Source organism: Myxocyprinus asiaticus, chromosome 34, assembly GCF_019703515.2.
Source record: "Myxocyprinus asiaticus isolate MX2 ecotype Aquarium Trade chromosome 34, UBuf_Myxa_2, whole genome shotgun sequence".
NCBI classification, from domain to species: Eukaryota; Metazoa; Chordata; class Actinopteri; order Cypriniformes; family Catostomidae; genus Myxocyprinus; species Myxocyprinus asiaticus.
The window spans coordinates 11,201,874-11,216,595 of NC_059377.1; the positions used below are offsets into that span (position 1 = coordinate 11,201,874).

Consider the following 14,722-nt stretch of genomic DNA (forward strand, 5'->3'; position numbering starts at 1 on the left):
AATATTGTCAAGCCTTTAGGCAGTTAGCCAATTTGCTTCTGATAGGCTAATTGGCTAACTGGAGTCAACTGGAGGTGTAATGAATTGAAGGTATACATGTGGATGTATTTTAAGGCCTACCTTCAAACTCAGAGCCTCTTTGCTTGACATCATGGGAAAATCTAAAGACATCAACAAAGACTTCAGAAAAAAAGTCTGGTTCATCCTTGGGAGCAATTTCCAAATGCCTGAAGGTACAACGTTCATCTGTACAAACAATAGTACGCAAGTATATACACCATGGGACCACGCAGCCATCATACTGCTCAGGAAGGAGACGCATTCTGTCTCCTAGAGATGAACATTGGTGCGAAAATTGCAAATCGATCCCAGAACAACAGCACAGGACTTTGTGAAGATGCTGGAGGAAACAAGTAGACAAGTATCTATATCCACAGTAAAACAAGTCCTATATCGACATAATCTGAAAGGCTGCTCAGCAAAAAAGAAGCAACTGCTCCAAAACCACCACATAAAAGCCAGACTACAGTTTGCAAGTGCACATGGGGACGAAGATCTTACTTTTTGGAGAAATGCTCTCTGGTATGATGAAACAAAAATTGAACTGTTTGACCATAATGACCATTGTTATTTTTGGAGGAAAAAGGGTGAGGCTTGTAAGCTGAAGAACACCATCTCAACCATGAAGCATGCGGGGTGGCAGCATCATGTTCTGGGGGTGCTTTGCTGCAGGAGGGACTGTTGCACTTCACAAAATAGATGGCATCATGAGAAAGGAAAATTATGTGGATATATTGAAGCAACATCTCAAAACATCAGCCATAAGTTAAAGCTCGGTCACAAATGGGTCTTCCAAATGGACAATGACCCCAAGCATACCTCCAAAGTTGTGGCAAAATGGCTTAATAACAACAAAGTCATGGTATTGGAGTGGCCATCACAAAGCCCTGACCTCAATCAAAAGAAAATCTGTGGGCAGAACTGAAAAAGTGTGTGCGAACAAGGAGGCCTACAAACCTTACTCAGTTAAACCAGTTCTGTCTGGAGGAATGGGCCACAATTCGAGCAACTTATAGTGAGAAGCTTGTGGAAGGCTACCCAAAACGTTTGACCCAAGTTAAATAATTTAAAGGCAATGCTACCAAATACTAACAGTGTATGTAAACTTCTGACCCACTGGGAATGTGATGAAAGAAATAAAAGCTGAAATAAATAATTCTCTCTACTATTATTCTGACATTTCACATTCTTAAAATAAAGTAGTGATCCTAACTGGCCTAAGACAGTCAGATGTTTTTTACGATTAAATGTCAGGAATTGTGAAAAACTGAGTTTAAATGTATTTGGCTAAGGTGTATGTAAACTTCTGAATTTAACTGTAGATAGATAGGAGTGATCAGACAGACACACACAGACAGAAGTAATAGACAGACAGTTAAAGAGTGGTCAGACAGATAGATCGATAGATAGACGGATGGACAGATATATAGATAGGAATGAAAGTGATCAGACAGACACACACAGACAGAGTGATCAGATAGACAGAGAGAAATTAAAGAGTGTTCAGACAGACAGGGGATAGACAGACAGACAGACAGACAGACAGGAAAGAGTGGTCAGTCAGTCAGACGTAGTTAGACAGAAATGAAAGAGTGGTCAGACAGACAGAGTGATCAGATAGACAGAGAGAAATGAAAGAGTGGACAGACAGACAGACATACAGATAGACAAATAGATAGTCGATCTTAAAAATAAGTTCTGTTAAAGTGAATCTACAGTGTAAGACTATATGGGGTAAATAACAAAAGTATCAATTTGTCCAACTGTCACAAAGAGCCCAGCCCAATGAATCAGCTCTTATGTTCTCTTGTAAATTGTGTAAATAATGTATTGGTACTGTTTAGATACTATTTTCGGAGCTTGTAATGAAGACATTGTTTAACCTGAACTGTTGTGAACATTAAAAACACTGCAGGAAATAGTATGCAGCGCACGGGCAAGAGAAGAAATCTCCATATGAAAGCCACATGCTGCACAGAAACATTACTGAAACATTCTCAGGACAACTTCAGTCCAACTATTGTATGTATACTTCATAGGAAAAAACGTAAAAATATCCAGTAACGTGACAGTTCAGGCGCCAAAACGGTTATGTGCAGTGACCAAATCTACTGGAGTCAAAACAAAATGATCAGGAATTTTTTAGGGTATTTAATACTGACTTGGCATGGGCTAACCGGAATTAGCCATCCATACTTTTCCCATCTAAACATACACAACATAGAATATGAACGCATACTTCTCGTGCATGGCTTTCATTTAACACTTACCTTGCTTTTTACTTCCACTGCGTTCATGTTTAAGCTACGCAAAGACTGCGATTTATTATTAAAGCTCCGGTTCATTTTGTTCGGTTGAAAGTTTTCAGCCCGTCCAGGATGAGGGGCTCGATTTAAAAACCCCGTCCCGTTGGTAAACGTCCAATATTCACTTTAAAGATGCGGTAAAGGTAATCCTGCGAAATTGTGTGTCACTTTGTCTGAACTCTGGGTCGCGGTGTGTCTCAGTCACTTCTCAAAACTTCTGCAGAAAAAAAAAATGTGAAAGACAAATCAGCGCGTCTCACTAGGGGGAGTGGGGTACGTTTTCATATATGACATCATCACTACTTCTCTCTCCAAAGCCGAGTTTGCGAATCCCACTATGTTGAAGGCTTAGCTTATGAATATTAATTACGTAACATGACGTTAGATCAGTGGGCGTAACTACTTGGCTGAAAAGCAGAGGTTATAAGTGGGCGGTAATCAGCTGGCGAATTAACGAAACATACTTTATTTGAAGTGCAAGAAAACACACATAACAACAACAACAACTTTAAGGTATGTTTCCTTTAAAAAAAATAATTCTAGCCAAATCTATGATAAATTCTTCTTCACCCACACTTGAAAAGAAAAGTTAACTATAATAACTGGAATTTCGCGGGTGGGCGGTCCTTCAAACTGAATCTACGGGAAAACTTGGCTCATGAAAATGTATGAGTCATTCTGTCATGTGACTGTACGCTCCAGGAAGGTAACCAAACTACCGAAGCGTGACTTAATTAATATTCATGAGCTATGCCTTGGCCATAGTAGGACTTGTAAATTCCTCCCAAAAATGTGTAAAAGTGTGAGGACTAACTGTTCCGTTTCAATGTGGATTGCGACATTTACATTTATTTTACTGCACAGCAGAGGGAGGATAAAAACACTCGTCTTTTTAGATGGTGATGGTGCAGACAGTCGCAGAATGTCTGGATGTGTGGCATTGCAGGGAAGCGAATCTCAGGCGCCGATACCCGACAGCTGCCGTGTTCAGGAATGTTTTTAGTAGTTACCTTCTGGGTTAAGCATGCCAGTTACCATTAAAAGGACAATGTTATGTTTGTTTGTGATTTTGCAACTACATAAGAGCTGGGGGATAACTATGCTAACTGCTCAATACAATCTCTCATACACTTTATAAAACTTTTATCATGCCAAGATAAACACATTTAGTACATAATTGGATTTATATTATAGAAGAGTCTCATATGGGCAATCCAGAGTTTTGTTGACAAGAATTGTAACGGGAATTGACTGCATTCCTTATGCCATCGAATGTCGACCACAGGCCTGTACCATGAAGCCGGTTTCGGTGGCTATCCAGGTAAGTTTTAGGTACCGTGAAAGTTGGTCGTCTTTTGGCGGTGTTCATCTCCATAGTAACTTACGCTACACGGCTAACCTGCTCCGTAGCATGTTTCGTTCTGGATTACAGATCGCTAACAGATGCTGAACCAATCAGCTGTGAGTAAAATGACATTGCTGACGCAATCAAGTCACTCCCCCATGTCCCCATGTCAAATAACATCTTAGAAATCCACAAAATCGACTCTTCATGATAAATTATTTATTTGAGAATCTAAATGTAGATTTTCATCAAACAGAGTGTTGTATTTTGTTTAAAATGTAATGGCTTTTCATTTACCCTCTTTAGCCATAGCAAAATAATAATAATAATAATAATAATAATAATATATATATATATATATATATATATATATATATATATATATATATAATTTTGTATTATTATTATTATTATTATTATTATTATTATTTATTTATTTATTTATTTATTTTTATTTTTTTGCTATGGCTAAAGAGGGTAAATGAAAATATAAGCATAAAATATTAGCCTATCCATAAATCGTAAGATCGATTAACATGATACCTGCAAAAAATAATAGTTTTTAAAATATTAAAAGCTCAAGATTGCTATGGAAAGGGGTGAATGCCACCCAAACCCCTTCATTCTTTCATGAACTCAAGATGAACATCAGTATTTACTTGAAGTTATAATAATATAAGCAATATAAGCAGTACACAAAATACGTATTTTGTATTAAAAAAAAGAACAAATACGTCTTAAAATTGCATACCGATTTTTTTTTTTGCATACAGTATTCCAAGTGCTTACTTTTTAATTAATCAATAGTAGCCTTTTTTATGCTTTTTATTTTTACTAAAGACAATGTACAAATTGTACATCAAGAAATTGAAATAATAAAAAAAAGAAATAAAAAAAAGCGATGTTATTTTGAATAACCATATCAAATAACCATTCACAACATATTCTATAAATAACATGTGTAATTCATTCATTTACATGTTATATTTTATTTCAAATAAAGTGGAAAGTTAGTTAAAGCATCACTTCCTTTTTTAAAAAAAAAATATTAAATGAGATAGGACATCATACCTTGTATTTGAAATTTTTTTGTTCAAAAATCAAGAATCTGAAGGAAACAATCAATCTAAATTAATGTATAATATTTTTAAGCAAATCCCATTTATGTTCACATTGCAGGCTTTTATTATTCATTTTAAATGTTATTTTCTCCATTTGGTATATTTCCAAAATTTTTCCTCTCCATCTTTGAAATTGTGGGGGTTCTGGTTTAAGACCTGGTTTTTGGTAATCAGTTTCAAAGCTGGTATTCTGATTACCCTAAATATATTTTTTTCATATTTATTTCTTAAGGACAATGGCATTTTACCCAAAATAAGGTTTTCTGGATATATTTCTATTGTGCAGTTAAATATTAAATTAACCTGTCTAATCACTTAATTCCAATAAGTTGTCAATTTAGAGCACTCGTATAGAATTTGACTGTAATGAGCCTTTTTTTCTCCACAATTTCTCCAACAATCCCCCTTTACCATGATATTGTATTTACTTTGAATAACAGGTGTTATAAAAAAATCTCATTTGTATCTTCCAAGCATATTCTCTCCAAACACTGGATTGAGTAGTACGGAATGTATTATATGATATTTCTTCCCAGCAGGGGCAGACTGGGACTAAAAAGTGGCCCAGGACTTTCTGGCCCAGAGCGGCCCACCAAACCCGGCCCGCAACACACCACACCATAACACATCGGCTCATTGATTTCATTTTCCGGCTCAATTTAAAAATGTTGTGTTGGGGAGGAGAAAAAGACGTTTCTATTGACTACTTGTCATGACAATGGGCCCCACCAGTGCAAAAGTTTTCATAACTTTAAAACATCTAAAACCACTGTTAATGTGATGAGTGGATTTTTTAGAGAAAGCACTAAAAATAAGCACATTATAGATCAGACAAATAACATGTCAGAAAACATTTTAAAATGTACATGAAAGTACAAGGGAAAGTGTGTATTTTAGGTGCTGTGACAAGTCAGCATTTCTTCAAAGTTTTTAAAAGATCTTAGTCACCTTTCAAATTTTTTCTAGAAGTTCAAATAAACTTTTATCTTAGTTAATATGAGGTTGTGGAAACAACAAGTATAATAATAATATATTATACATGTATAGCTATACAAGATCATAAAATGTTGTTTAAAATAGATGAAGAAAGTGTCACACAGCAGGACACTAATGACAATGCTTAAAATGTCATGTCACTCACATAAATATGTGTAAATGTTTATTTTAAAAAGAATCAATGAAAACAGATTTGGCCAGAATATGTATGTATATATATATATATACACACACACAAATATAAATATATGTAAAAAATAAAATAAATAAATAAACATACCTCTTAGAGTGTAGATCTTTGCAGATATTTTGCAGATTAATTGCTCATATTTTCTCTCTGTGTGAGTTTGTTGTGTCTTTATATCTGCAGTGTTTTAATTCCTTCCCCAGATTATTGACAAGCACTGTTTCTGCAATCCTTGAAACAAAGTAAGCCTCAAAGACTCAAACAGCCACAAAGTAATATTTTTCATGACTTATTTTCTGCATTTTTATCAGGCGTGAGCATTATTCAGCAAGCCGCACTTCAGCTCCCATTCATGCTTTGCGGTATGAATAAATTATGCAAATGGTGTGTACTGCTCACAGCTTTACTGTTTGCAGATTTTGTTTACACTGCTGTTATTGTATTTGTTGTAACTTGCAGTTATTTGTCATTTTGTGATTATTCAGAGCTCATCATATACTTAATATGTTGGCTTTGGTTGTCACCATTACTGTGATTTGTATGTCAACTAATGAACTCCACACAAAGTATAGGTGCTTTTCTCAAATCAGAAATGCTCAAGGTTGTGTAAATACTTTCAAAATAAAAGTCTTTTCAGTTATCAAAATAAAAGCTATTTTATTGGCTTGACTTAACAGAGTCTTTTGAATAATCACATTGTTATGAGGTCCGCGTAGGCATATTGGAGCCCAGGATGGCTGTAGGACGGGCAGTACTTGCGCAGCAAGGCCCAAATTACCCAGCGGCCCACCAGGAAAATGCCCGGTGCTCCCGAAGGCCTGTCAGCCCCTGCTTCCCAGTCTTGCTGACTCATTTTTAATTCATCCTCCCACCTACATATAATTTTATTTAAAATTATAAGTGTCCTGTGTATTTCTTTCAAGTGCACTCTAAAATTCCTAAAATTTTTATTGGATTAATTGTATATATCAGTTACTGTATATAATTTATTAATTGGATGCATTTCCTTTTTTATTTCTTTTACTTTAAATTCTGTTGATAAATATCTTCTTACCTGTAAACAGGGTTGGGGAGTAACGGAATACATGTAACGGGATTACATATTTAAAATATGAAATATAAGTAACTGTATTCCACTACAGTTACAGTTTAAATTTGGTAATTTGAATACAGTTACATTCAAAAAGTATTTTGATTACTGAAGAGATTACTTTGCATTTTATTGTCTTTTGTTTCATTTAGTCCTATATTTAATCCTTTCAGATGGAAAACATTTATACATATAAATGATGCGATCCAAAGTGCATTTGAACAGCAGTGAAACACTTTCTTATGATGTGTTACATTCATACGAGCAGACAGAGAAGTACGTTTGAAGTAAGTTTGGAGCAGAAGAAATAGAAATTAACCTTGTGTAAATTGTCAGCTTTATGCTAAGCTAAAATGCGATTTCTAGCCATTTTATATGCACATGTTACCAGATCATATTTTTTGTCAAGAAAATTCACGTTAGATCATAATTTCTTTTTTCTAGTAAGACCTTTGATATTAGGGCAAAAATCATGTTCTTCATAATAATGTTTTTTTATTGTTTTCCTGTAAAAATAAAAATCCTTAAAACAAGATCAATTAGATTTTTCTTGTTTTAGAAACAACACTGCATAAGATATTTAGGTTTTTCAGAGAATATATTTTTAACATGTGTATTTTGTCTTACTGTACTGGCAGAGTTTTTATAGTCGAAACAATTGAAAAAATCTACCAGTGCTGAAGAAGTAATCCAAAGTATTTAGAATATGTTACTGACTTTGAGTAATCTAACGGAATACGTTACAAATGACATTTTACAGCATGTATTCTGTAATCTGTAGTGGAATACATTTCAAAAGTAACCCTCCCAACCCTGCCTGTAAATAATTTCAAAATTGTGAATTTTGAAGATTTTTTGCTAGGTTTGAAATTCCTTTATCAGTGAACAGTTGCTGATATCTTTTCAGACCTCTATCTGCCCAAAACCTAAATGTATTATCTAATCTATCTGGCATGAAATCAGGATCTTTAGTAATTTCTTGTAAATTAACTATATCTTTCTTAATTTTACTATTTTTCTTGTTTTCTAACCAAATTCTAAAATTACTGTTAATACAAACATTTTCTATTGATTTAAATGTGTTGCTTTGTCTGGGTAGGAACAGGGATATACTAATAGGTTTCCCCCATTTGATATATTTCCATCTTCCTCTTTTCACTTTAGATTCTTCGTTCATCCAAATCAATATAGGTTGTATTTGGGCAGCTTTATAATAATTTATTAAATTTGGGAATTCTAATCCTCCAAGCCTTTTTGACAACTTAAGAATTTTAAGACTAATTCTAGGTTCCCTATTATCCCGCATATATTTACAAAGTAGTTTATTCCATTGTCTAAAAACACTTTTTGATATACCAACTGGTAGATTTTGAGAAAGGAAAATAAACTTAGGGAGAATATTCATCTTTATAGTCTCTATTCGTTTAATAATCAATAGTACCCTATATTTATTTGTAATAGTTTTGAATGATATATAAAGTTTTCAATTCAAACAAATATAAAGGCTTTTGAAGCTTTTAAAATTAATAAGCCTGTGTGTTTTTGTTGTGGGCCTATATGAATTCACATATGCACTGATATACCAGCTGTTTTATATATATTTATCACATTAAGAATTAGTTTGCAGCAGTCCTCTTGAGCTCTTGTGGCAGCTGCTGTTTCTTCTTGTGTAAATGTCTTTAATTGCTTCATCATTTTACAGTTATCCCTTGTACTGTATAAATCATGCTTTAAGTCTTCATGAGTTCATGCTGAACTCTTGAGCAGTGTAAATGCATTTTATTTCATTTATGAAATAAAATGCATTTACACTGCTCAAGAAATTTGTAAATATATGCGGGATAATAGGGAACCTAGAATTAGTCTTAAAATTCTTAAGTTGTCAAAAAGGCTTGGAGGATTAGAATTCCCAAATTTAATAAATTACTATAAAGCTGCCCAAATACAACCTATATTGATTTGGATGAACGAAGAATCTAAATATATATATATATATATATATATATATATATATATATATATATATATATATATATATATACTAATCTATCTGGCATATATATATATATATATACATATATATTTTAAAACAATGTCTTGTGTACAGTTTAAATTAATTTTCATTCTTATTATCCTAATCATCAGCTTTCAGCAGAGAGGCAAATCCCGCTGAGCAAACGTCACTCATTCACGTGCACGAGCGCGTAATATAATCTTAAAGTCAGGATTGAAGCCTGAGTTGACAGCTGATGAGCTGCATTATGGTACCAATTAAACCGGATTGGATTGATATGAATTTGTCAACCTGAAACCCTTAGTTCGTTCAGCGACCTTCATGGTACAGGCCTCAGGCGCACTATGGCTGCTGTCACATCATCTAGGTGGATACTACACACTCGTGGTGGTTGAGGAGAGCCCCCCTATACTATGTAAACCTTGTTATTATTACTACTACTAGTAGTAGTGGTCGAGTAGTGGTTGTTCTCACGTTGACCTCTAGATGTCGCCATTACACAACAAAACAAAGCACCGATGTTTTATGGTCAAGTGAGCGGTTTGATGAAGTTTATTGATTTTGAGGGGTACACAGACTCGTAATTACACACAGTCACCTACTTTTTTAAAGAGGTACTTTCCTTTTATCTAGCTTAAACACTGATAATGTGCTAAAAATACCAAATAATCGTCTTTTTAGGCTGAAATGTGGCGTAGTTCATTAAGTGTGAGGTTTATCAAGTGTAGCTGGGCCGTCATGTGCCATGGTCGTGTCTTGACGCATGCGCATTCTGTTAAGATGCTTTCGCCTGTGCTTTTTTGCTCGCATCTCAGAGTATTAATGATGGAAAGCATTAGAAACTTCAATTATATCAATAATATAACATTATTATTATCATTATCGTAGAGTGACTTTTTGCACTAGGTGTAAATACCTGCCACATAGTGCAGCTATTTGACTGAAATAGTCTGGTGGAAACAAAGAAATTAAAGACAAACTGCTCCTTGAGTGTCTCTGCAACGGTTTAGTGTGATAAGATGGTGTGAATATGCTTTTTCTATGCGGATGACCTGGGTTCTAATTCACCTTTTGACCCAGTTTTCCCCATCTTGTTTCCTGTCTCCACTCTTAATGTTTTTCTTTAATACTAATAATACAAAATAAAATTAATATTTAGGTTGATTTCCTCGCAATGGTAGGTTGGTCTTGGGGGTCTGTGGGACTCTAAATAAACACACTGCAGTGATGCCTTGTTAGTATTTAATTAGGGGTGCAAATAGTATCTGTCTAACCCTATTTACACTTAGTGCAAATAGCCTCTGCCTTATTATTATTATTCTTATTATTAAGAAATCCTGTTGTCTTCTTGAAATCTCATATAGCATCCCATGTTTCTTGGATACAGTAATATTTTGACATAAGTTCACGTTAAGGCACATATTACTTTAAATCACAGATTCTGTTATTGTGACTTAATTGACATTAATAGTAATTCATGAATTAAAAAATGTTTGTGTTGAAAAAAACTAGCTGCTGTTTAAAGATGTTTATCTCTTTTAGAGCTGGAAAATGTAAAACAAATCTTGTGGAGATCTTGTTTGTGTCCCGCAGTTTGCGTTCCTGTCCAGTCGAATCGCAATGAAAATGCAAAAACAAATGCGAAAAATGCAAATAAATGTGTCCCCACTCAATATATATGTCCACTAAAGTGCGGATGCAATCTTTGTTTATTAAAATATAACATTGCATCTGAGTAAAACCCGGGACTTCTTATACTAGAAGTGAATATTTTACCACTTGAACACCCAGTCAGACTTTCAACACCTGAACTGATTGATGTACTTCTCCAGTGACCAACAATATCTCATGGCTGAATGTAACAGACATAGAGTTAAAGTTATCAAATTTACTTTGTGAAATATTTAATTTACAACTTGAATTAACATCAAAACTGACTGTTTATATAAACAGATGATTTAAAATAATATTTCACGAGTGCTCCTCGTTGCTGTGCGACTTCAAATTAACGCCGTGTAAAAATCTCATGAGATTAATGAGAGAGGGATCCTCTAGACACAACCATGTGCTTGGACTACTTGCACAACTGCTTCCGTGTTCTAATTAGTGCAGCTCAGGCCTTTGCGGTTGCAGCATTCAGTGCGCCTACATGCAGAAATGTATTCATGGGAAGGCAGATTATTTTTTTATTTTTTTTTAGGGCTGTCAGTTGATTAAATCAATAAATCATATTTTTGGTGCTAACATGACGTCTCAATTGTATAATTTGCTGAAATTTGCCTCTTAAAAATATTTTTTCATCCAATCACAATCCAGCCTCTGCTTTACAAGCTCACACAGCTGCCTTTCATCGCTTGTAATACCTCGTTGTTTTCACCCCCCACCTGCAATAGTTTAGGTCCATAGGGGTAAGCCCCTCCCCCTGCCGTCATCATCTTCCGGCAGAATCTAGCAGTTCGAGCAAGTATCTAAGTGCTGAACTGTAGGACGGGGTTTACACCAAATAATTTTAATATCTCTACATCGTTTTTATAGCAATCATCCTGAGTCTTTTCTGATAGAACTGTGAATTACAATGTCTCCTTAACTATGAAAGAGCAACTATTTTCATCTGGGTGTCTTTAGCACTAATGTAGACAAAAACAGTCCTTGCATGCCATGAGCTATGTTTAGAATTCACTTTCCTCAATAACACTTAAATTCTACTATGATATTCAGTTTCTCCTCACGTGCTGGTATCTAGGGCAAACACATCGCATATTATGGAACGCAGACAACAATTAAGATAAATTACATTTTTATAACCGTCTATGTCAGTGTATTCGGTTCAAACTTGATGATGTGTCACTGTAAGGGAAGGTTGTATTTTATGTGCTTATATGTGCACAAGACTGTTTCTCCATTCATCCAGCTGCACGAGTTGATAGATAACACTCTCTGCTTTAAAGGAATTGGTGGCCAGCTGCCCTGAATTATCACACATGAATGCATGTCCAAAGGAGAAGAATGAGCTGGAATTCAAAGAGATCATCACTGAGAAATTACTGTCAGAAGGTGCCTGGAGAACAGAAACTGTTCTTTTCATTTTTCAAAAGTAAATAAATACACTTCCCACCCCCATTCTAATTCCAAGTTAGATATAAAGGTAAAGTGAGCAATTTCTGCACAATCTAGTGTCACCAAACAGAACTGCAAAAATAATGACTATTTTCTAAAAGGGTTTCATAATTACTCCCCCCCCCCCCCCCCCCCTCTCTCTCTCTCTCTCTCTCTCTATATATATTTTTTTATTTTATTTATTTTTTTTGGACAAACAGATAGTCCTGCCACAATTAAGTTCATGCCATTGGTTAAGCCAATTTTCCAGGTTAGTAGGCTCGAACAAACAAGATTAATGTTCTAATAGCACCAAACTGTTACACTTTTTGGGGAAATCAACCTACAAATGGCTTATTTATTTGGCTTTATTCCATTGTCTCTGCATATTAATCTGGAATAAGCTAGTTTTAACCCCCCCCACCCCCACCCCCCCCCCAAAGGTGCCAAATGCACCTTTAAAAGTCAACACAAATATGGCAAAAGGGTGAGTCAGTGAGTATGAGGGAATGATTACATTCAAAAGAGATCAAGGGAAGAATTACTAATTAAAAAAAGGCCCAAATCAAGCTCCACCCCAACCAATTTTAAACCTTGATAAAAACCTTGAGAGAGTGTGTAAGGCATATGGATGATCTCAATGTCAATAGGCTGGAGGGAGCTCTTAGACATAAGCACAGCTATACTCTTACACAGCCTGTTATAATTAGGACCACATTTCCGCTGGTGCTCCACACTGACTTCAATTCTTTTTTATCACAGCGCTTGTTCCCTGTCCTAATGGAGGGATGAAACAGAAGCAGTAATAACTGTGTGAATGGGAAATTTCTTCCTATTGGGACCTCCCTTTTTCTGGCACAACTCATCCCTGGTAAAGTGCTTTATCTGTCTGAACATGCACATAAAAGTACAGAGAGGAAGAAAACTGAGCAGTGGTTGTACTTAACTGTTTAAAACAAAAACAAAAAGTCAGTTTTACCTTGTATCATTAAATGGAAAAGTTAACAGTATGTTCTTTACATATCTTTTAATAAAACATCCTGATAACTTCAGAAAAAAGTAATTTAATGGGACAGTTCTTTAAATAAATGAAAAATCCCTTACATACTATATCTAGAGACAAGGATATCACAGAGACTTGGGTGGGGACTCTTTTGGCTTGGACTAGTAAGCAACCATATAGCAACTACCCAGAAAACCCTATTAACCACCTATAAATGTCCTAACAAACTTTCAGAACACTCCATCAACTGCATAGCAATGCACTAAAACCATTCAGAAGTACCTAGCTAGTAGCCACCCACCGTTTTTGCTAATGAAAATCTAAATCTAGTTTATATAGCACCTTTCCCAATTGAAGGTCACATGGGTGTATTTAAAAATAGTGTACATACTGCCTACAAACAAACAACATGCAGATGTGTCTTAATGAACAGTTGGGATATGCATACACTTAGGCTAGAGAAGAGGAACAATATATCTAGAAGCAGCGTCTAGTTTGCCATTGTCAGGATTCATGTGCCTGAAGCTTGACTGAGTCAAAACACTCTCTACTTGTTGCTGAAGAATGAAAACACAAGCCATCTGGAGCAGGGCTCAAAGGGTACTTTCAGTAATAGGTATGAGGATGCTTGTATCTGGAGGATGTGTGGAAGCCAGAGCAGTGGGCCCGTGGGCCTCTGCAGTGAAGATTAAACATTAACAACACTGCATACTCTCAAATCTGCCATCCTTCCTTCCTCTCTCTCTCCTTCACATTCCTATCTATATGTCTTTCTGAATATATCCAATGCCTAGTGTGCTGCCTACCTAGACAGCATTTTAAGGGATGATAGGTACAAAGAGGGCTGTTTCAATACAAGGCAGCAACATTATTCTGCTTCCTAATATAACCCGTTTTGGGCAAATTCTAAGGCAGCATGCAATCATGTATTTGTGAAATGAATCAAAGATGGCAAATGATTCAAGTGAATTGTTGATTATAAATATAATGTGTTTCCTTTATACCGAAAAGTGAGGAGTATAAGGAAGGTAAATTATCACTATACTCCACATAAAGCTTTCAAGCTACATCCACCAAAATCAGCACAAACCTTCAGACTGTTCTGTGTCAGGTTGCTTTGTCTTGTCTAACTGATTGAACTTACAGTTTTCCCATAACAGAAAATTGGATACCCCCAATTTCCATTGACTTATATTGATGGAAGGTCCAGATGGGCCAAGACTCTGCCATGGAATGTTCGTGATTTCAAACCCAACTTTCAAAACTCACACACATGTGTACAATGGCCTTTTTTTCTTCAAGACAAACTTTACCTATCTAGTTATCTTATTAGAGTATTGTATCATCCTTAGCTTAGCAACATGCTAATATCAAGCTCTATAGAGCTTTTCCATTATAGCATCAATTTGTAGGCCAACCGTAAGGCTAGTTCACCATAGGTTCCCTCTGAAATTTCTGATGGGTTTTTAAAAATAGTGGCTGTCCCGTTTTGTTCTACAACATA

The 14,722-nt window shown here is 35.3% G+C and overlaps 1 protein-coding gene across 1 annotated transcript in view; it reads right to left on the bottom strand.

The window, feature by feature from the left end:
* LOC127425581 (partitioning defective 6 homolog gamma-like) overlaps nucleotides 1–2,611 on the bottom strand; it is a 48,264-nt gene extending 45,653 nt beyond the window's left edge. The window contains exon 1 of the mRNA XM_051671716.1: nucleotides 2,331–2,611. Within this exon, the coding sequence (XP_051527676.1) occupies nucleotides 2,331–2,405 (75 nt within the window). The 5' untranslated portion in view covers nucleotides 2,406–2,611. The remainder of the gene's footprint in view (nucleotides 1–2,330) is intronic.
* Between the last annotated feature and the right edge of the window lie 12,111 nt (nucleotides 2,612–14,722).